Source organism: Ambystoma mexicanum, chromosome 4q (assembly GCF_040938575.1).
Source record: "Ambystoma mexicanum isolate Mex_15411 chromosome 4q, UKY_AmexF1_1, whole genome shotgun sequence".
Taxonomy (NCBI): Eukaryota; Metazoa; Chordata; class Amphibia; order Caudata; family Ambystomatidae; genus Ambystoma; species Ambystoma mexicanum.
In genome coordinates, this window is record NC_090928.1 from 1,247,924,772 (window position 1) to 1,247,948,339 (window position 23,568).

The 23,568-nt window shown below is 48.7% G+C and overlaps 1 protein-coding gene across 5 annotated transcripts in view; it reads left to right on the plus strand.

The window, feature by feature from the left end:
- The window catches only part of LOC138468321 (exportin-5-like), a 2,334,215-nt gene that overhangs the window by 1,758,814 nt on the left and 551,833 nt on the right, over positions 1-23,568 (plus strand). For all 5 annotated transcript variants that reach the window (XM_069608827.1, XM_069608826.1, XM_069608825.1 and 2 more), the window contains one exon: positions 21,538-21,600. In XM_069608827.1, the coding sequence (XP_069464928.1) occupies positions 21,538-21,600 (63 nt within the window). The remainder of the gene's footprint in view (positions 1-21,537; positions 21,601-23,568) is intronic.

The following is a 23,568-nucleotide window of genomic DNA, read 5'->3' on the forward strand; positions in this document are numbered from 1 at the left end:
AGCAGTTTCGGTCCCCACCTATCAGTCTATTCCAGCAGGTGACTTCATCCCACCCGTATTCTTCTGGGCTAAAGTGCTTTATTTAGGCTGATCTTAAGACTAAGGTTTCTGGGCATGAGGTCGGTAGATGCCTGATGGATTCAGTTTCGACGTTGCACAGACGGCATATGTTAGAGTCAGAGAGGCCTCGGATATTCAGGATCTCGTTTGTTTCCAGCAAATTTAGCCGGATTCTTAACATGTAGTTTCTTGCTCTCCTATTTGGGAATTTTCTGAGGTATTGCATCGGCTCGTTTAATTTAGAGAGCAAGGGGGGGAAGATGGAGAAGGAGTTTGTTTTTGGTGACTAGGTCTTGGGTCTGGATCCAGTCTAGTTCTTTGAGTTTCTTATAAACTCTCAGAGGGTTTGTGATGAGGTCAGCTTCCGTGCACGTCACTGATTCTAAGATGGACGTAATTTTATTTTTCCAGGTTTTTAGCATTTTGACTTTGTCGTTTTGTAGTTCTTTGTTTAATAGGCCAAAGATTTGCTTGGTATCGGCCGTAATGCATATCCTGAATAGCCTAAGTGAGTTTAGGTTTACTATTGCTATTAGTGACAATAGACTTAATTCCTGGCGGATTGCAGCAATAGATGTAGACTTTGGTAGACTCAGGACTGATTTCCAGAACTTGCTCTCCAGTTTTTGCCAAGTTCTTTCCGGAATTGTTGGCATGGCCTCTGCTCCATAGGTAATTGAAGGAACAACTTTTTTCTTATAAAAGTCTATTACAGGGATACACGAGAATTTACCAAATTTTGTATCGATTGCCTTTGCTTGTGAGGCTAATTTCCCCAACTTTACTTCCAAAGCAAACTGCATAGATGTTTCGTTTTTTGAGGAGTCGATCTGGACGCCTAGGTATTTATAGTCTGGGACCGACTCAATCTCTTTACCCTCTAGGTACCATTTGAATTTTTCAGAGGATTTATTTTTCTTCCGTCCTCCTTCCAGAATCATTATTTTTGTTTTTTCTTGGTTGATTTTTAAGTTGTTTTCGGCTGTGTAGCTCAGGAGTTTTGTTAGTTGTCTCTGGAGACCTATCTGGGTCTGGTCCAGGAGGATTAGATCGTCAGCATACAAAAGGTAGCTTATTTTTGAGGATGCGAGAGACGGCGGAAACGTATGCTCCAGATCTACTGAGTCGCCGTAGTCTCCGAGGTATGCAAGAAACAAGGCAGGTGCTAGCGGGCATCCCTGTTTTACCCCTCACCCGGTCTGGATTTCGTCTGACAGATCACCTCTTTGGGAAAGTCGAACCCTGAGGGAAGTATCCGTGTGGAGAGCTTTGATTGGTTGGAGTATTTCTTGTGGGCAACTCCATCTCTCCAGTTTTTCCCATAAGCGGTGTCTGTCGACAAGGTCAAACGCCTGCGTTAGATCGATGAAGGCGATGAAAATTTGTGATTTTTTTTCCCAGACTTTGCTTTTTAGGGTGCTGATCGCTAGGATGTTCGCCATCGTGCCCGTATTTTTCTTGAAGCCCGATTGGTAGTTGTCATTGCACGGGGCTGTTACAGCCCAGGATTGAAGACGGTTCAAGAGTAAGCTTCCAAAGACTTTGCCGATGCAATCCAACAGCGCGATAGGGCGTTAGTTTCGGGGGTCGGAGATGTCCCCCTTTTTGTAGATTGGGACGATGATAGCTTTTGTCCAGGACGGCGGCAGAGATTGCTGCTCAGCACATTTCTGAAAGATGGAGGCTAACAGTGTTGCCCATTCCTGGCAGTTGTTTTTCAGATCGATGTTTGAGATCCCATCTGGGCCCACAGCTCTGGAGATCTTCAGTTTTTTTATATGATTGCTAATTTCTTGTCGGTCATTCAGTTGGATCCAGGCTGACTTCTGGGGTGTGGGATCCCGACGGGTGATTTGAGCTGGGGCTCGGAAGACCGAGGAGAAATGCGTGATCCATTTGTGCTCCGGCAAGTCGTTGATTGTGGTGTTGTTCGTTGAAGGCACTGTGGATTTCAACAAATACCAAAATTCTTTGGCTTTGTTGCCATTGATGGCTTTTAACATATTTTCAGCGTCTTGTTGGTATAGACGGTAACGATGTTCTTTCACCCATGATTTATAGGTTGCGGTTGCCGCTTTTAATTTTTCTTTATTTGACAAGTCGTTTCCTAATTGTCTTTTGAGTTTTCGCAGCTCCCTTCGTTTGGCCACCAGAGTGGAATCATAAGCGTGCTTTGGGGGTGCGTGGACAGAGATTTTCTGTTTTGCGTTCGTTCGGTGTTTTAACAGCAGAGGTACGTAATCAAGACTCTTTACGCCCTTGGGTCTATCTTCCCCGGTTTAATTTGCCAGCAGAGTTTTAACCGCTCGGGTTGTCAGGTTTAATCGGTTTCCACGGGCGTTTGCTTCTACTTCCATGCTATACTGTTCGGGCGCCTTGTGATGGTTTACCAACGACATTGTCAGCTGATTATGGTCGCTGGCTGCAGTCTGTCGGACTTCGAAGGATTGGACTTTGTTCAAAAGAGGTCTGGATACATAGATGTAATCAATGGTCGCTTTTAGTGGGCCTTGTTCCCAAGTTGGCAGACGGTTTTTATTTGGGAAGGCGAAATTCAGATTTTCGAATTTTCTAGATGACATCAAGGAGGACCATAGGATACCTCTTTTCAATGCTGTAGTAGTTTGCGAGGATGCATCCAGTGTTCGCAATTCTCTAGAACAATTGGCGTTCAGGTCGCCACAGATGATGATTGAGGAGACCTGACGTGTTGCTTGGATTTCATCGATCAGGTTTTCCATCATTAAGAGGTAAGACTGGTGGTTTATTGCCGCCTGGTTCCAGTAGGTGTTAATCACCACTATTTGCGATGGATTGGAGAGGGGTTTTTCAGACCATTCGCAAAGTACTGCTAGGATTGACAGATTTGCTTGAAGGGTTGACTTGAGGGTCAACCCAATTCCCTGTCGGCAGGCCAGAAGAAGACCTGAAGTTGGCCGACCTAAGGCTCCTTTGTTGGCAGGGGCCAGAATTATGTTGTACCCATCCATTGCTGGGTTTTTTCTAAGCCAGGTCTCTTGAAGACAGATGATGTCAAATGAGGCTAAGTTTGCATCGCCCGTTGTGGTGAGATGTAAGTGACCTCTCGTGTTCCATGAGCAGAAATTTAGTGATGATATGAGCCGGTTGACGTTCCGTTTTCCCTGGGGCTCTGCAGGGTGGCCTGCGAATTGCTATTTGGATTTAGACCCTTGTGATAGGGCCTTAGGGAGCCAGGCCCACAGCTCCTGTAGTTTTGCGGTTGATTTTGAGACTGTAGAGGCACTTTCTGTTTGGGCTCTGGTGTTCGACCTATTTTTTTCTGCCATAGACACAGTCTTAGTCAAGTTAGGTCGATCTACTTTTGGTTGTTGAGGCTTCGAGGACGTCGCTTCTGTGGACTCATTCGGCTTGTCGCTCCTAGGGGTGGCGAGTGTAAGTTCTCGATGTCTCTCAGGTAGCTTTGGGGATAAATTTACCACTATTCGAGTTAGCCCTGAGAGTCTTTGTGGCTCCACTTTTGGCTCTTTCCCAGAGATTTTGAACTTTCGGGCCGATTTTTTTTTTTTTTATCTGATTTGTTTTTTTTCCCTGTTGTGCCCCTTTTGAGGATCTCTTTGCACTATATAGCCCAATGCGGCCAGGTCGCTTGTTGCGTCCACAATTTTCGACCTTATGTGCTTCGAGGTTGGGTAAATATAGGCTTTCGCTCTTTCGTTCGAATGGTATGGGTCAATGATTTTTAGATCGGTGGACTTGATCTTCCGGAGGGTTGGTATCAGGCTGAATAGCGTGAGGATCCCTCTTCTATTCAGTATGATGTCGTCGTCGTCGTTTTCAGCATGTTGTTCAAGCTTGATCGGGGACTCCCCTGTGGAGTCATGTCTTATCCGGTATTGTTCAGTCCTTGAAGTAAAGTGGGACTGCAAATGTTGCCCCCTCTTGTCAGATTTTCTTGATTCTGAATGTATATTTTCTTTGGACTTTTGATAGAGGTCCTGAAATTGTCGAGCTTCCTGTGGACTGAGTTGATTGCTAGAGGCTAGCTTTTTACGAGTTAACCCCTCGCGAACTGGAGGATAAGTGAATGACACCACTCTAGAGCTCGTTGGGCTGCGAGAGGTAGCAGGTTTCCGACAATGGAGGAGTTTCCTGCGCTCTTCCAAGGTGGTAAAGTAGTATGGAGAGACCTCTTCTGACAATTCTTTTGGGTTTTCTTTTTTTGCGATTTGGTCTACTTTAGTTGAAATAGACTGCAGCTTTAGTAGTTTAGGCGTTTTCTCATTTTTTTCAGGTGGTGGGTCTTCAATGTCTTCGAGGTGTTGAGGTTCTGATGAATATTTCTCATCTTCTAAGAAGTCTTCTAATGATCTAGGAGAGACTTTTTGGGTTGGTTGGATTGCGGCCGGACTCCGGGCCAAGGGTCTTGTTTTTTCTTTCTGTTTTGCTGACCATGAGTTTAATCGCGTTGCTGAGGTTTGATTCTGGGTTTCGGGTTTCCCTCCACAGGGATTGTTTTTTTTTTCCCCCATCTCGTGCCTGTAAACAAAGGGTATGAGAGATCTGGCTCGCTCGCTGTCTTATTCGAAGGGGGCAAAGCGTTTACTGTTTCTTCTGTGATGTCAATCACCTCTTGTGGTTCAGGAATTGGAAGACCGGCGGCCAGTTGATTGTTGGGGAGAGTACCGGGGGGTGGAAATGAATGTTGGGCTGGGGAAATTTGGACTCTCAGTTTTTCCCCCGCGCAAGATGGGATGGGCAGGTTTGCCGTGCCTTTATGGCCCGTTTCTGTAGCTAGCTTTAGGATTTTGAATTTGTCATCTAAGGCGGTGATGTAACCTTCCAGAAAAGTTAGTTTCGAGAGCATTGTAGCTTGGATAGCTGAGTTGTCTTTCAGATTTTCGTTGATGCCTTTGTATAATTTGGTGAACGGATTCATTGCGATGGTGATAGCTGACATTATTGGAAGAAGGTCTCTCTTTTGTTGCGAAGCAGGCTCCGTTGGCGGACCCTGGGGTGGGGGGCCTTGTTTAGGAGCAGGCGAGAGCATACTAGACTCGTTTAAGATCCGTCTTAATATGGGCGATGGAGGAAGATCAGGAAGCCCACCACTGAGTCGCCCAGGTAGGTGTGATTTTGAGGGGAAGGCGGGGAGAACTCCGTCTTGCCTAATGCGAGTCGGCCGTTCCTTGGTTTGGCTGGTCGCTACTGCTTTGTTTGAGGGCGTTTCATACTCATGGTCAGATTGCGGGGGGGTTTGCTTTCGTGATTCGGAGGGTGGGTCTTGCAGAGGCTGAGGCCCTGTCTGTTCTAAAATTTCGGATAGGGTGTTTGGTTTAGGTTGATTTGACTGTAAGAGATCTTCACTGGCTGGCTGTAAGGCTTTGCTAAATGCCGTAGCCGGATTTTCCTTAGGTAGGGCTGATTTTGTCGTGCCAACGAGCTTTTCTGTGTGAACGATGGCTTGGATGAAGTCTGTGGTTTGTTTCGGCGTAACTTTCCTCTTAGGTGTATATAGGGTACCCGACATTTGATGTAAAGTCGGGTCTATTTGCTTTGCTGGTTTCGCCTGTAGGGCCTGTTTCAAGGGAGAAGCAGGTTGAATATCATTTGCGAGGTTAAGATGTTGAACACACGTGTTTGTCGGGACGAATATTTTTCTCGCTTTTTCTGGTGGTTGGCACGTTTTTATTGCCTCCAGTATTTCCTCGTCGGTAAGGTCCGCTTGCCTAGAGTGAGGCTCTGGCGCAAAAGCATGGAAGAAGTCAGTTACCAGGGTGGCGACAGATGGTTTTGTTGGTTTCAGGCCCCAGTGATTTTTTGTTACTGGGCCGTTTTTTTGATTTTTTAACGTATGAGATCTGGTTGTACTTTTTTGTGTTTTTTTTGTAGTTTTTGGGGGAACTTTCTTCCAGGTGGATCTTACGTTTCCTATATCAGAAGACTCCGTCTCTTTCCTAGTGCGTTTTTTTTTGTTTTTCGAGCCCGCCAAGGGCGCGGGCAGTGATGGCGGAGACTCTTCCAGGGCTGGGGCCTGCTCTTCATTTCCTATATTCCCTGAGTCTCTGTGCTCGTCTGCTGGGTGGTGAGGTAAGGTTTTCGGTGACTTGCTTGGGAACACTTGGGGTTTTTTTTGTGTTGATGCATTAGTGACTTGTTTTTCCTTAATTTTATCTGCATGGCTTTCAGAGCTTCTAGGCTCTACTGAGGAGTCTATTAGGCCATTTCGTGTTGGCCAAGATGATTGGGCGTCCTCTTCGGCGATGGATGTGGTCTTTTGGCCGTCGTGCCCTCCCCACTGTGTGTCACATCCTGCCGTGGGGTGGGCGCTGGAAGTCGGCCCCTCCCCCAGAAAGACCCGCGGGTGCTCAGCCTCGCTTCGGGCCATTTCCGGGGAGGCCGTTGCCGAGGGAGCCGAGCTTCGCTCGTCCTCCAGGTCGCTTCGCGGCGCACGACCCGCGGTCCCTACCAAAGCGGGCCCCTCCCCCCGCTCTCGATCCTCGATCCTCCCTCCGGAGGCCATCGGGTCCCGGGGCTGTGGGGGTGGGAGTCGCAGGCGAGACCGCGGTTGGCAGCCGCTAGTGTCCGCCGTGGCCGGGGCAGGAGCTCGTTGGCGCGGGCACTGGTGCGCCGACAGGTCGCCCTCAAGGTCCATGTTCGACGGGTCTGGCGCCGGAGGCACAACCTCTGATGTCCGCCGGTTCGGGTCCTCTGTCTCCCCTGAACCTGACTTTTGGTGAGTTGTTTCTGGTTTTGAAATGCTAGGCCCAGGTTTTTCTAGGGAGTCCTGTTTCCAACGGGCAATTGCGGTTGAGCCTGAAAAGATTTTTGAATGTTTATGAGGTGGGCCCGGCATAGAATGGGATTGTACGCTGTGTTGTTGTAGGTTTTTTTCTACAGCGGGGCGTGAATACGCGCTTCGAAGCAGGCGACCCTCCTGTGTGTCCTTAGGGTCTCGGTCCGTGGTTATGGCTGTGGAGGTGGCGTTTCCTGATGGTGCCGCCATTTCCGTTGTTTCAGACGTGCACAGACTGCCACAGACTGCAACTCAGCAGCCAACTCCGCGGCCGCTCCGCGGCTGGGTGGGGGTTTTATGGGTCCTCCCACGTATGCAAGTAGACACAGTAGAGAGACTCCTGTCTCTGGAGAAAAGTTTGGAGTGACTGCCACAGACTGCAACTCAGCAGCCAACTCCGCGGCCGCTCCGCGGCTGGGTGGGGGTTTTATGGGTCCTCCCACGTATGCAAGTAGACACAGTAGAGAGACTCCTGTCTCTGGAGAAAAGTTTGGAGTGACTGCCACAGACTGCAACTCAGCAGCCAACTCCGCACTGACCTTTAGTTGTCTCTGGTTGAGGTCAGATCAAAAAAGATTAGGTTTGACAGAAGAGCATTCTCTTCCTCACGGGTGTTGTCCGATTTAGTCAGATTCACCACCTGATTAAACACTAGGTGAAGAGGCAAAGGAGTAGTGTCAAAAAATGCACGTTTGATTTTATTGCGTGCGCATAGGCCTTAGTATCTCATGTGCTCATAAACACGTTGCTGGGTGTCAGTTGGAGACAGGCAGTATCTTCTTTTTCCATCTTTTGATATGAGCTGTCCCAAGTATAAGACCTCTGTCAGGCAGTACTGTAACTTCTACTTGTCTACCTTGTACCCCTTGTTTGCCAGTAGGGTCAGGAGCGTTGTTGAATCCTTTCTGCAGGTTACCTCGTCGTGTGCACACACTAATAAATCGTCTACGTACTGAATAATCGTACTCTCAACTGATAGGTTTCCCAAGTCTTCATGCAATATGCGGTTGAATATACTTGGGCTCTCACAGTATCCTTGTGGTAGTCTGCAGTGTTCATATCTCTTACCCCCCAATATGAATGCTGTGAGGTATCTACTCTCTTCAGCCAGTTGTATTGAGAAAAATGCGTTTTTCAAGTCTACTACTGTGAAATGTGATGCCACTTTCGGGATGCTGCATAGTATTGATGCAGGGTTCGGGACTAGAGGGAACTCCTTCTGAATTACATCATTGAGGGGGCGTAAATCCTGTATCATCCTCCTAGACCCTCCTTTTGCTTTTTTGATTGGATAAATACATGTGTTACATGGGGAGTTTGAAGGCACTATTATCCCTTGTGCTAGTAGTGCATTTATCGTTACTTTTATCCCTTCTTCAGCTTCACGGGACAATGGATACTGTTTAACTCGGGGTAAAATTGCTCCTTGCTTTAGTTTTATTACCACAGGTTGTACTCCGTGCAACAGCCCTACATTATGGGGGCCTGTTGTCCATAAATTGTTTGGTACGAGCCTCATGTCGTCATCAAAAAATGACGGTGGTGCTCCTACCACTGCCATCAATTGGACGGGGGTTTCCCTGGCTTGAATCAACATGTCACAGGGCATCGCTATTTCCATTACTATCTCACCTTCCCCTTCTGTGTCTGAAGAGATCGTCATCTGTTAACTCGCGTGGGGCGATGTTGGCGTTTGTACACAGCACTGTACGCCACTCACATCCTTCCCTGTCCACTCCAATCACAGCGATCCTTTTCGCTGATACTTGTACAGCGTGCAAGTCTAATGATACCACTGATCCTGGTGCTGCGTTGGGACACACTATGGGGCGGAAGAGGAACTCTGCCGGAATCCTCCAGTCCATTCTTCTTAGCTCTGGAATTATAAGGGCCAAAGCCTTTAGCCCTTCAATAAACATTTCCTCATTTTGTGGCACTCCTCGTATTTCCTGTGTGGTTGTGTAGGCTTGAACTACCAACATCGCACGCAAGGGGCATATCCCGGGTGTAGAACACACTATTCCTCTCTCGGTAAATGATATGGTCATGTTAAGTTTACTCAGGAGATCCCTCCCTAACAAATTTATTGGGGAATGTTCGTAATACAGTAAGGGTGCCTTCACAGTCTTACCCCCCACTGTTACATCCAAAGCTTCTGTGTAAGGAACTTCAATTACAGCCCCAGAGAACCCCTGCGTCTCTAACTTCCTGTTAGATAACGGGAACCGGCCCTCTCTGACGCATGATTTCTCCGCTCCCGAATCAACCATGAATATGAACTGCTTGTCTCCTATCTGCGCCCCTACCAATGGTTCCTCTGCTGCATTGTAGGTGGTAGATAGAACTGGACACGCAAGTGTTCTCTGTGGGCTGTCCTATGCGGGGTGTCTCATCGCCCCCCCCCCTCATTAAAGACACTTCCTGAAACCATTGACATGCCGTTGTGGGTGCGGGGGCCCCGTTTGCTGTTGTCGCAAAAGGGTTACCTGGCGTGTATTGCATACTGTCATTGTTTTGTGGGTGGTTCTGTGTTCTATACTGTGGTCCCTGTTGCTGGCCAGCATTACCTTGGCCTGGGTTCCTTAGTTGCTGTTGTCCCATTGGGAGACCATATGGGCTTCCCGGGTGGGGATGGCCATATTGTTCTACCTCTTGGAACCCGTTGTTGGGTCTGCTTCTGCACTCTCTAGAGTAATGCCCCCATCGCCCGCAGTTCCAGCAACTTCCTTGTGCACCTCTAGGACCTTGCCATCCATTTCCTCCCATTCCCCCGTACCCTGATCCACCTCCCCTTCGGCCCCTGTACCCACCTCGTCCCCCTCGAGGGGTCCACTCTTGCCACTGCGGACCTCCGCCTTGCTCCAGCTCATTCCACTGCCGCTGTCCTGCTCCCGCCCAATTGGTTGCCACCCTTCCTTGTAGTGCTATCAGCCCCTCCTCCTCCTCATCTCCCTCCCTGCTGTGTGGGAGCGCGGCTACTGCTGCTGCAACCTTCACCAACTTTGTCTGTACTAACTTCGCCTCGTCTGCCAATCTTTTCTGCGCCACCTCCTTCTCCCTCTCCTTGATTCGTTTACAATGGTGTACTATTATGCTCTGAATTTCTGGCCATCCCTTTGCTTCAATACCTGCTATCTTGTCGAGCGCCTTCTGCACTTCCTTTGGGAGCCCTCTTTTTATAATGAAGTAAAATAAAGATGTCGATTGATACCAGGGCGTGCCCGTTTCTGCTCTCCACATCTCTTGGACCCGAAAAATGTAATCCATAGCCTCCTCCCCGTCATTCATTGTACACTGCATCACTGACTGTAAGTCCGGTGTATCTGGGAATGTTTCGCGTAAGGCATCCCACACCCTGGCACGCACTGTGTTAAAGGAGGCCCCATCGTGGCGGTCACAGTCTAACGTTACTCCCGGGAAACCGGCTTTAGCCCATACTCTTTCAGCCTGATCGCCCACTGCTGATACGAGCAAACTTTTCACATCTCCTATAGCTAGGGGTACCCCAGCAGTATGTTTCTCAAAGGCGTATATCCACTTACTTGCCCCTCCTGATAACGGGGGCAATAGCTTTAATAAATTGGCTTTATCCATCTGTGCCCATGGGATATAGTTAGGCCTCCCTCCTCCTCTGTGTATCAACGGGAGCTGTAGCCTTCCTTTCGTCGTTGCATCCGGACCCGTTTTGGCTGCTGATGTTCCCAGTGATGCCATTTTCCCCACTCTGTTCCTTAATCTCCCCGTCCACTCATCATCCAGGGTTCTCATTGAACATGTACCACCCCCCCCTTCGCTTCCCCCTCCCATTGCCATGCTCAACCTGTCGCTTTCTTCTAACTCGTCCCTTATGTCACATAGTAATTCCTCTCTGTCCCCCATAGGCCTTTCTTCATTGTCAGTATCTCCCTCTCGTGTCCCTATTTCAATTATTCGTGTCGGTTCTTCTTCAATTCTGAACAATATCGCACCTTTTTTCCACCCCTCTTCAGGTTTTCTATTCTCACCTGGCGCTCTAGACGTGCGCCCTGATCTAGCCGCATTAAGTGCTGTTTGTCCACACATGTCTTTTATCCTCGAGAGCTCATCTTTTGCTATTGAGAGCCTTGACTGTAAATCATCTGTGAGTTTCTCTATGTCCACCCTTTGTGTACTCGCCTGGCCTCGCTTTCTCGTACTCTCATATGGTGGGGGTGCAGTGGGCCGGTGGGGTGTAGTAGTTGTCGGGGGAGGCACATATGTGGGGTCACTGTATCCTTCTGCGGGTACAGGCTTGTTTAATATCGGGTACAAACTTATTACCTCTACTGGTGGCGCTACACTTGACAATTCTTTGACATCCTTCTGTATGATTAGTGGATTGTCTGTGATGGACGGGAGATCAGGATTTAATGCTGATGGTGTTTTAGGCGGTGGTATCTCTTCAAATAACCTCCAAAGATCTAATATTTCCCTCCTATTTTGCAACTGCTTCCCCTTGTACTTCAAATAAATGCATGTGGCCACCATATCCAGAACACTTATCAAATGACCCTCCCTCTGGCCATATCTGGGGTAACCCCTCTCTCTTCAACTCGGTTATCCATTGGTCGTGATATTTCTTAATCCGCTCCGCGTACCCTGGGAGATTCTTACAAATATGTGATAAGGGTGTTTCAGCCCCCATCTCTGTGCCCTCCTAGTGCTTGTGTGTCTCTGTGTGTCTGCAACTTCAATGCAAATGTAGTATCAATATTATTTTTCGTATTCTACTTCACATTCAATATTGGGCTCCTTTGGGGTCTCCCCCCCTGGCTGCACAATACAAAACTGGCTGTACAGTGTCTACTCTGTTCTTTTCGGGGGGCACATACAAGGGCAACCCATCATTTCTTTTGACAATATCAACCCGGAAATCGAAAGGTACCCGCTCACTTCACTTTATCAACGTTGTCTTCAAAAAAGTTTTATCCGGTCACACTTACCATGACCATTTAACTATTATACATTTATAACCGTTTTACACATTCACAACATCAAATTCTCTTCTGACACATACGAGGTGCACACACCTCTTGGTACCACTCAATTCACCATTCAAGCTGCCCTCCCTTTCCTTCCTAGGCGGCTGTCCCTGTCCGTCTTATTTGGATAGATGGATGCGCATATATATATATATTAGCCTGCTCTCCCCCCTTCTAGTAGCAGTCTTTTTCTCTTACTTTCCCCCTAAGTTTGTGCTAATCTCACTTTTTATTCTCCCCCTACCCCTAAAGAAAAGAAAAGAAAGAAGTAATAGCGGTCACTAATATATTCTCAGTGCCCCCTTTTGCTGAACACTTTTATCTTATATTCCACTTCTTCATATATTCCCAGTACTAGTCAAGATAGCACTATGCGGCGCCGCCTTCCACCCCCTTTCGGAGCTAGGTTCCCGTCACTTTTATCTCTTATTCACCTCTTAATCCTAATGGCCATATGCAAAGAAAAAGCAAGGACATTTTAGGATGATCCTTAGTAGATCTTCGTACCCCCTCTTCGTTACCTGTCCTACACTTCTCTCCCCGCTCCCTTTACAATCGCTCGCACTCAGTACTCACGTGCCCGTCTTGAACCGATAGTCTCCGAAACTGGGTCCGTCCAGGCAGTGTCGCCGTCAGCTCAACAGTCAGCCCCGGCTCCGGCGAGCGGTACTCAAAGGGGATTTTTCAACCGGGATCCCGTACCCTCTCTCTATGGAGTGCGCACTTCTTAGTGTACCGGTCGCCGTTGGCGGGCAGCCTCCCGGAGCCGGCTCACCGTGCGTATCCCTTTTCGACCGGAGATCTCGTGCCAAAAGGGGACGGTAATGTTAGGTTGGGAATAAATAATAATAATAATAATAATGATCACGCTTTCGGGGTCACCACTGAAGGCAAGCGTCCCCACCCAGCACGATCCTCCCCGCAATGAGAGACAATAAAGAACTCTCCCAACTCGGGAATAAGGCCAAGACAGAGTGCGGGTGAGCTTAAATGGGAGTTTATCAATCAGAATAGGGCATGCAAAGAACTCTGCAAAACTCTGAGAGCGCTCTGTCTGACAATAGCAAAGACAGGCGTATATATTTATAAAAAACGTCATAAGAACCTACACACTATAGGGGGCACAAATTCAATGGGATTGGGTGGCGACGACTAACTATAGGTGCTGCTGCGATGCCGTTGGCTTTGGCTGGAAGACGTCACTGGTCAGCCTCGTGGGTTGGGCTGGGCCTGGCAGGTTGGCCGAGTTCATCCGGGTGGTGTAGTTGTGCCATCGCGGCCAGTGTCAGAGATGAATATCCTTGCCTGACTTATTTGCCCTGGGCCATGCACACCGCAGTCATTCAGTCATTGCAATATTATCTTCTTTAGTAAATCTTTCAATAGGTTATTCTACAGGTTAGTGCAACACAGGAGGACTGTACCTTGTGAGGGTCTGGAGGTAATACGTCAGGACATGGTTACCAGTGTCCTGTTGACCGGGGCCATAGGTCGAGGGGCTAAGCTTCAGGGCCTGGGACGGGCGGTACATGTCTTTCTGCCTTGTTAGAAGTTGTTATGGATGTTCCGCTGTGTGTTGTCCAAGTGTTGGGTGTCCTGATTGCACAGGGCCATAAGTCTAAGATGATCCGGTGGGTTATGAGGTTTACGAGGGGGCGCGTGTGTTCAGGCAGAGGCTTACTGCTGTGCTGTAAATAATGCAGGTGGCGGGCCGCGGCCTTGGGTTCTGCAGAGGGGGCTACAAATCTTTGAAGCGGCTCCAGTCAGGTTGGGGGAGGTGGAGTAGCGCGGCGCGGGCCTCTGCTCTCATGTCTTGGCAGCCTTCGCAGGGTGGGAGGGGGAATGGCCTTGCACGTATTCACAAAGGTATCTCCCTCGTGTGTTGCCGACTTTAGGTAAAAACATCACAAACATTTGAACACTCTATAATACTTATTCAAATCACTTTAAAAACATGTGTTTAAACTTTGCTGGATGTGTCTCGATTATACCCAGTCTGAGCACCGTATTCGTACACTATGTTTTAACAGCTACAGTATTTAGTTACATGCATATACATTTGTAGTAAGTGAGGTAGTAGTCGGGTTGGTGGAGTACATAGAAAACGACCCGCCACTGTATGTGACGGTGGTGGCACATAAGGGGCTTAGACATGCACACATGACGAGTGCAGTCTCGCGCATCCTTCACATGAGCCCTTTGTATGGTTACATTCGTCTTCTCGTGTATTCTAGCAGCATTAGTTCAGTTATGGCGCAAACCCATGGAGTGTAAGTTTCCCAGTGATACACGTAACAAATAGATCCCTGGAGCGTTCCTTTATTATTAGCACCCAACTGCAATGGTGTGGGCTCGCCATCGCTTATATCATGGAAGCATGCTTTCTTATGTTTATACATTTTACAGGCTTTTGTAATATAAGGGATTTTGTGGAAGAAAACATACTTTGCAAGTGGTCTTGACATTAATATATAGAGACTTTCTGCCATCTGATGACCATTTTACTGTTCTTCATTGCCCAGGCCTGCTGGCCGGGTCATGCTGGGAGCGATGATACACTGTGGGAGGTGAACTGTTACAATGTTAGTCTCTTATGCTAGCTCATGTCCGTCTTGTTCGTGGGAACGGGCTCGCAGCGGATCTGCCATGGTGCTGCGGCGACGGGGATAACTGAAACTTTCCGAAGGTGGGGGCCGCGCTACAGTGCGCTGAGCTCACACCATCTTTTGTAGACAAAATCGTTTCTGAGGCCTAGCTGAATTCAATACGTGCGGGCAATGTCTCCAGCAGGTGAGCCATCCACCACCTGGGCCCTGGTGGTAGGAGGGGACGCCCGATGAGCCATGGCCCTCACCCGGGGTGGAGATGTAGGCAAGGGGGGGGGCCTTTTGGACAACTCCTCCCCCACACGGGTAAGGATCCACCGGTCGGCTTGCAGGCCCATTCTACCAGGGGTATGGCTGCCTCTACTGCCCTACAGAGGGGTGTTCCTATTCGCAACATCTGTGATGCAGCCACCTGGGCTTCGGTCCATACCTTTGTACGTCACTACTCCCTCGATTCCATCCGTGGGCAGGATCTGGCCTTTGGCAAGGCGGTCCTTTTCTCCGCAATTTGATTGGGCATTCTTAATTTCTTTTGCTAAATTCCTTTCCCACCTCCTTGCATTGGTACTGCTTTGGGAGTCTGTCATAGATATGGAATATGTCAGAGGACCCAATCCCCTCGAAGAACAAGTTACTCTCTTACCTGGTAACGTTCTTTCGATGCGGTGGTCAGACGACGTATTCCATATCGCTCCCTCCCTGCCTTCCTCGCTACAGAATTTCTTCTGCGATTGCAGCTTACATTTCCGTAAGGCTTTGTGTGGTCAGACTGGCAGAAGACTGGTGCCACACGTTCTGGGGGAAAAAACTGCAACTGAGGCTACTGGCGTCGTGCGTCCTACTTATAACATCCAGTGACGTCGGCCGTCGGAGGAGGTCCTCGAGGGCGGCGTATCGATGTCATCGACGCAGGATGAAAGATTTTCCGAAGCAGCACAACTGTGGTGATTACTGTCATAGATATGGAATACGTCGGCGGACCATCCCATCGAAAGAACGTTACCAGGTAAGAGAGTAACTTGTTCTTTTCTACCTGAACCCTTGTGTGTTTGCTCGAGTCACAGTAATTGTGGTCCCTTTGTGTAATCTCTGCTACTGCTTATATACTCTTGAGATAAGCCTGGCTGCTCCGCCACTGCTACCACTCTGACAAAGTAGTGCAGGCTTGTACCAAAGGTAAAACTTGGATTGCCACCTGTAGTCTTAATTGAGTGTAGTGGTCCCTAAGGGCACTGCACAGGATTCTGCCTAACAGAAATGGACTCTGGTGATTACTTCAGGTTCATCTATCGATGGGGAGCTTCTACTGCCTCGTAATCTGTGGGTGTGATCCAGCATGAGTAGGCATTTGTTGCAGTCGGGGAGCAGGGTTTGGAAGAGGTCGCTGATGTAGGCCGACAGGGCTCAATCTGATATTGAGGCACGGACCCCTCTGATGCGAATATTATTCCTGCGGGCCCTATTTTCCAGGTCCTCATGCTTCCGTTGCATGCATTCGCTATTTTCTTCTAGGATTAGGAGTTTCCGCTCAGGTCTGCAATTTGCATCGAGTGCTCCGGGATCTTGTCCTCCATTTGCCCAACCCTGTGTTCCACCTCCTCCACTCGATGGTCTAGTCCATCTATCTTAGCTGATACCTCCGTCATGCAGTTACGCAATTCCTTCTTCATGTCTGCTAAAAGGCTTTGAATATCCTCTTTCGTGGCCCATTGATTGTGGGATCTTTCGGGCGATGTGGTATCGGCTCCACTGGGGTTTGTTTTCCTGGATTTCTCCTGTAGGTGCAGCATGCTAGCAATGTCTGCCAATTTTGTGGACTTCTGTTTGGTCATCGTGGTGTAGAGGTGAAAGCCAGGTTTGGCGATGGGTTTGTGGTGGCTGTGTCTCTGGTTCACATTCCGATGTGCTGCAGATCCTTGTGCATATCCGAGGTATGTGTTGGCTCTCGTCGCCCCCCAATCTGTATGCCTCTGGAGCAGGACGGCTATCTTCCTCCACGGTTTCAGGGCGGGCTATCGTGTGGCAGAGAAGTATGGGGTCATGCGTTTTTCAGTGGAGCAGCGGCACTGAGAATGCCATGTAGGCTACCAATGCTATGTGCTGTGGATGGGGGAGAGTTCTGGCTATTGGCGCTGTCCCGCTGACTTTCTGAAGGGGTCTCCTCTGTGTGTGGGGGCTCTGCCCGCTTCCACTGCTGCATGAGCCAGGGCCGCGTTGTGTAGGGCTTTACGACATGCTGCCCATGTTCTCCGGCCCGGGTGCGATGTCTGGGAGGCCTCCAGCTGACCGGCGCCATTCCCTCAGCCTTTAGCGATGTTGCTGAGTTGACTTGTATTCCTCCTCATCTCTGTCCACTTTAAGTGCTATCCGGTGTGCAATGTTTCCAGGCTTTTAGAGTTACTTGGGTTGTGCGTTGCTCTTGTGTGGCTTTCAGGCTGTATGTCCCTAGGGTAGGGCTGCTGTCTTCCCCTCCAGGTTTAGGGTGGCTGTGGTGTAGGCAGGGGTTGCATATGGCAGGACTGTGGGAAGGCTTTCTGTAGGCGGACTGTCTGGGATTCAGCGGTCCTTTATGAGCCAATTAGATCTGTTGCTGGGCTGCCTTCTATTGGGTGCTGGGGGCGAGAGGAAGCCCTGTATGTAGGGACTCCATTAGTTCCTGTTGCGGCTAGGACCTTTATCACAATGGCAGATCTGTTATTGGGGCCACCGGCTCCCTCTGGATATGCTGAAGGGTTAGGGCAGGCCTGGCTGTCTCACCACTCTCCCCATTGTGCCAGTGATTCCAGTCCCTTCACTGTTCTTCTCCCCGGTCCTGCGTGTTAAATGTCGCTCTACTACTATATGCTGATGTTGGTGGCTCCTCCACCCCTCCTCCAAGCCTCGGGTGTCTCCTTCTGGTGTTTGGAGCCTTTGTGTCCAGCGAAGGAGGTTGTGGGGGAGCCCTGCTGGGGGTCATCGCCGTGGGCCTCTCCGCAGTGTGTGCCGACGGGTGGGAGGGACTCCTTACCGCCCTGTGTTAAGGTTGGTCAGCCCCTTCCACCTCCGGAGTATGGGTGGTGCGCCTTATGTTCTTATGCGGAGGGAGACGCTGGTGCGGGACATCCGTCTCCTGTGCCGCTGGGGGTGGTGGAGGGCACCCCGTCGCATCCACCGCTGGTGGCTCCAGGTATAGATGGAGGGAGGGATCCCTCTTTCCCGCAGCGGTAAGGTCGGTCCGGAGTGCGGCAGTGTGAAGGGGGGGTAGGAGCCCCTCCTATTGAAGCGCAGGACCTCCTTCACCCCTGAGGCTGCGCCGGTACCTGTTCCGACTCTGGGCTGTGCTCTACGGTGTGCGAGCCGATCGTACCCCTGAACAGGCACGTTCCCTGCTGCCCGTGCCTTCATCTATTTTCTCAGCGGTGCCGAAACCGGCCGGGGCCCACCTCCTCTTCCTCTGGGCTACGGCAACCAGGGCTCCGCTCGCAGCGTCCTGTCTTCAAGTGCAAGCAGGGGGACCACGACCATCTCGGCATGGCTCCACTGCTTTCACATGGCTGGGATGGCCCGCAGTCTGGGCCACAGCGGTGGAGCGGGCAGCTCCTGCTCCCTCACCTCGAATGCGCTGGGGCTGCCGCCATCTTGCATATGGCTAGCCTTGCAGTGCTTCTCCCGATTTCCTACAAAATTTGTGGTTTTCCTGCTCCGATTTACCACCACATAGATCTGGTCAGCTGGAACAGGGGGCGTTCGGCGGACCACAGGCTGTCTCCATGCCGGGCTCTGAAAGGTTATATCATGGGCATAGGTGGCGAGTTCCCGGGCGTCCCACAGAGCTCTTAAAGAGGCGACCGCATTGCCGATGCCTCAAGACACGCCTCATGCAAAGGCCATTTGTAATTATTTCTGGGAGAGTCTCGAGGGGGCCCACATCAATGGTGAAAGTGTGGGAGGCCATGAAGGCAGCAATTATGGTAGGACTCGTAGCCCATGGGGCGGCCTACCGTAAACGTTGCTTGGAGACTAAAGCCTGGTTGGAGCTGAGGCAGAAAGTAGAAACAAAAAAGGTTGTTCTCCTAAGGCGCATCGATCCCTCCAGGTAGCCCGCAATAGATTAAAGGCGCACTAGGCGGAGGAAATGGCACAGGCCCTCATCATAGCAAAACCGGGGTACTATCCCAAGGCTAAACTAAAGCTGGCAGAATCTCATTTTTTAGACACGGTCGGCCATTCCCCAAGTTATTGCGGACCATAGGCAATATATAGAAGAGGCTGCTCTCCCGATCCTTCACAAAGCAGGCAGGGACTCCCTGGACTTAAAGATTACGGCGGATGGAAGTGGATTCTGTCATCAAATCCTTGAAGGCTAGCAACCCGGGCCCCAGTGGCTTCACGCCTAAATTCTATAAACTCTTTAGGGTACAGCTTCTAACTCCTCTTACCAATCTCTTCAACTCCTTCCGGCAGACAGGATGCACCACAGCATCCATGCAGGAATCCTCTACAATCTTTTTGCTAAAACCAGGAAAGGACCTCAGGGGACTGTGCCTCCTATAGGCCAATCTCGTTACTGAATATTGACGCTTAGATTTACTCCAAGATCCTGGCCAAACGGTTAGCTGGGTTCCTCCCCAAAATAGTCCACACAGACCAACCCGGTTTTGTGCTAGTTAGAACTACGGGTGATATTTGCCGGGCCCTAAACCTGGTGGAGATGGCAACCTCAGAACGACGTGAGATGGCATTGGTGACGTAGATGCCACCAAGACATTCGACATGGTCGACTGGGCTTTCATGCAATTAACCCTTGAAGTGTTACTGGCCAATTATAGCTCGTCTAGAACCTCACTCCGGGTGCACCAAAAGCAAAAAAGACCCATTTCTCTTACGTGTGGGAAAAAGCAGGGGTGCCCCCTTTCCCTGCTAATCTTTGCTTTGATAATGGCGCCCTTCACCCAACAGGTCTGTAACAATCCCGCCATTGAGTGGTCAAGATTGGCCGTAAACAATATAAACTGTCCCTGTATGCAGACGGTGTGATGCTTACCCTCACGAACGTTCAGTCGTATTTTCATCAGTCCCACCTAGAGCTAGACTCCTTTAGACTAGCCACGGCTTTGTGGTCCACTATCACACATCTGGGGCCTGCAAGTGGGCTTGACGTCGGGACAGGTGGAGGCCCTTCGAAACTCCTGTCCAATCAAGTGGGACAAGAAAGGCATAGAATATCTGGGGAACCATATCCCAGCGCTCCTGAAAGAGGTTTATGCAACCAACTTCCCATATCCCTTCAAGGAGCTGGATGCCGATCTCGAAAGGTGGTCATCCCAAGAGATTTTGTTGATGGGCCGGATCACGGGCAGTAAAATGAACTTGCTCCCAAGAGTCCTTTACTATTTCTCAGTGCTCGCAGTGGAGATCCCGCAAAAGCCCCTCCTTCAATTACAGCTGAAGATCCTCCAGTTTATTGGCGGGGAAGAAAGCCTAGGATTCCTAAAAAGGTGATGATGGGCAATGCCTCTTTGGGTGGGATGGGGTTTCGAACTTGCGCAAATATTATGCTGAGATGCAGCTAACACACTTTTTTTGCCTGGCTCACTCCCAATGACCCCCTGAAATGGGTGGAAATGTAACAATCAAGGGAGCCCCTCCCCATCAGCGCTTTACCGTACACCTCGGCTCCCGCGTGGGAACACTGGCCCGACCTCCTATCATTGACGAAAACAAAGGTGAAAACATGGGATTCTGCGATGAAAGCAGGAATCACTAGGGCTTTAGGGCCACGCACTCTAATCTTTTATAACCCTGACTTCACTCCAGTCCTTCGGCCTGCCGAGTTTAGGAGATGGGCGCAGGGGGGGGCCTGCAATACCTGTCCCAACTCTTAGTGGTTCGCCCCTGTCCTTTGTAAACTGCAGGGAAAGGTTTGCCTTGTCTGAGGCGGATAGGTGCAGTTATGCTCAAATTTGGCATTGGATAGTTCACCCACTGGTGCATCAGAGAGTTACACCTGAGCTGGTATCCATTTAACTCACGTTCCTGGAGGGCTCACTGGGGGCACATTTCCAGGCTGTATAGACTTCTGCAGGTGGACATGTTGACGCTTTCAACACTATGTGGCCCAATGGGAGGCGGACCTGGGCCAACCCATAGAGGACCATACGTGGGTGGACATTTGGACAAGAAACTCCTCCTCCAAATGTGTGAATAATAAGGAATGTGCCTTCAAATTGAATTACTGGTGGTATTACCCCCATTGAGACTGTATTGTATAGCAAAGCTCGCTGGACCCAGCTTGTTGGAGGAAATGTTGCGCTCAGTGGACATATATTCACATGTGGTGGGATTGCCCCATAATTCAAACTTTTTGGGAGAAAGTGGGCAACTCGATCGAAGCTATCACTCAGGTCTGTCTCCCTATGGAGACAGAAGTTACTTAGTTGGGGGTTCCAGTCCCAGGGGTATACCCGAGGTTATGGGTGATTACCAAGTTAATCACAAGCTCCTTCTGGCCGCAAGGTTTACAAATCCCTGGGCCTGGAATTCTCCGGTGGGCCTGCTGCTGCCACTGTGGTGGGCCGAAATCTGGGACATTTTAGTGGCAGAGAAGGTCACGGGGGCCATAGAGGGGGTGTTACACCAGTTCACTGACAATTGGTCCCCGATCCTGGAGTACAGCATGGACTTTCCCGTGCAGGCACATAAAAACCATACCTAGTGGGGCAGTTCCTCCACAACCATTGAACATTGTGGGGTTTGCTGGGTTCCTGGCAGAATTAGGTGTGGACAGGGATAGACAGTATAGGGTGGGTACGGGGGCTAATGTTCTAAAAGCTTAACAATACGTTTTATGTCTGTCTGGTCATAATGTTATGTGAAAGTAACCGATTTTAAATAAAGTTGGTTAAAAGAAATAAGGTTCCTTCTTTTTAACGGTCCCAGATTGGGTTTTTAACTTTGTACTTGCACTGTTCTGGTACTGATTGGAAGCCACAGTGTTGACTGCTTTGCATGAACAAAGCAAAGCCTATTGACAAGTTGATTAAGCTGCTTAGTTGTTAATCACTTCTCTGTGAGCTGTGAATGACGTCGGTGTAATGTTATTTTTGCTTGTTTGCAGATGCCTGCTGTGCACCCATTGAGCATGCAGAGACCGGTGTCCATGTTACTGCTGAATCAGATGGTTAGTAAATGCTGATTGTTTGGCTAGCAGTAAATGTGTTCTTTCACTTAATTTCATGGCTTGGATTAATGACGGTAGACATAGTAATTTGATATTGCATTCTCAATTGCTTTGGGTTGTGTTTAAACAAGTATTCTGTTTTGAGAGGAAAGTTGGAATTCAACATTTGCTGGATTTACAGACAGAATCGGTAGCAAAAATGTCCAAGGGGGGTCCTCCCATGAATGCTGTGACTACCGGTAGGAGAGCTTTTAGTATGATATATTTTTTATTTGTTATGGATAGGTAGGTGTCCAGAATGATGGCCAATTTGAAAAAAGTGCTGTAGTTTAGCACCAAGAATTTCCCTAGTAACTTTGATGGTGACAGAGGTGATATGATGGAGAATTTGTTTGAGGATCCTTAGTTCAAGTTAGTCTTGCTTGGCAGTGGACTGCGGATGTATCCTTTGCATTTCATGCTTACGCATTCAGAACCTTAGGAAGCATTGATGGTGGGGGAGAAGCGCAAGCATTCTGAGTCTAGAGCAGCAAAGGAGTGGTGCTGTGTTGCCTGTAAAAGCCTCAGTCCATAGAGTCCGTAAATGCCTTGGTCCGCTCATCGGATACCCAGAGGGTAGTGGGGTGATTTTGCAAGTTGAGACGCAGTTTTTTCCCTTAAAGAGAAATCCTCTTTACCACAGGCTTAGAGGAGGAAATGGCTTATTGACCTTTTTATATATCTCAACCTCCTACTAAGGATGGAAAGGTAAACTCTAAAGAAGTGACTCAATCTAGTGTTGAACCCAAAGAACTAATTTTCTATATGCCTAAATCCTCATACCCTCCACACATTTGCATCTTTTCCTGTCCCATCTGCCGCTCAAAAGGTTAACCCTGTGAAGGTTTCCAATCGGGCCTCACACCGGACCAGGACCTTCGCCCTTAGCCTTAGATGTAGCGCGCAATGAGAATGCTTTCTCTTTATTTTCTATGAATTCGATTTGAACTGATACCAACCCGTCTCTCACCCCCTTTTACAAATACCTCGGGTCACAATGGACCATGAACCAGGCCGGTAGGTGGTAACACAATATTTATTTATTTAAAATTCAAAGAAAGTCACACCATTTTTAAATTGGGCAGCAATCACCAATGGGGTTATAATTACAATGAAACCACTGAAATACACTTGGTACACTTCTACAACAACATACCCAAAGCAGAAATTAATAGGAGCACTTTTTCAATTAGGATAGATAGCACCTGAGTTAAGGTAAGGTTTCCCCATGCAATGTTCCCTCAACCCACAATTAAATTATAATGCAATGTATCACAAAAGGCATACAATTCAAAAGCAATTTGAAAGTGAGAACCCCAGTGCAGTCACAATCACACGTGTAAAAGTTGCATTTTCACCTTTTTTTCAGTTTTAAATGTCAAAACGTTTTTTAAAAGAAACCGGTGAAATAAACGGAATTGGAATGCATTTTTTAAGCTGGAGAATAGATGCACATCATAGGGACAATATAGAAGTGAAAGGAGTGACTCTAGCTAAATAATGTGATGAGATTTTCAAGGTGAAAGAAATATGGTTTTTGGTAAAATAAAGCAGTTACAAAGAGAAAATCGGTTTGGAAAGAAAGGCAAGTTTTACTTATCCAGACTAAATTGTTAAAGAAAGACACGGTACGCTCCAAGGTTGATTCGCAACATCAACCGGTTCACCCCGCGGTCAACTTTATGTGGGAATTCATTTGATTATTCAAAAAATGACTAAGACTTAAGATCTATGCAAGACAGAAATTAATAGAAAGGTGGCGCTAACGCTGGAAAATCAAAGACAGGATGCACAGAAAATTCGAACAGTCTTAAACAAGTTACCAGGGTATGAATAGAATTACTTAGAAAATAGGACAGAGTATCAAGATGGGGTAGACTGTGTGGCTATGGGATGGGGAAATAATCACAATCCATGCTTTGGGATTTC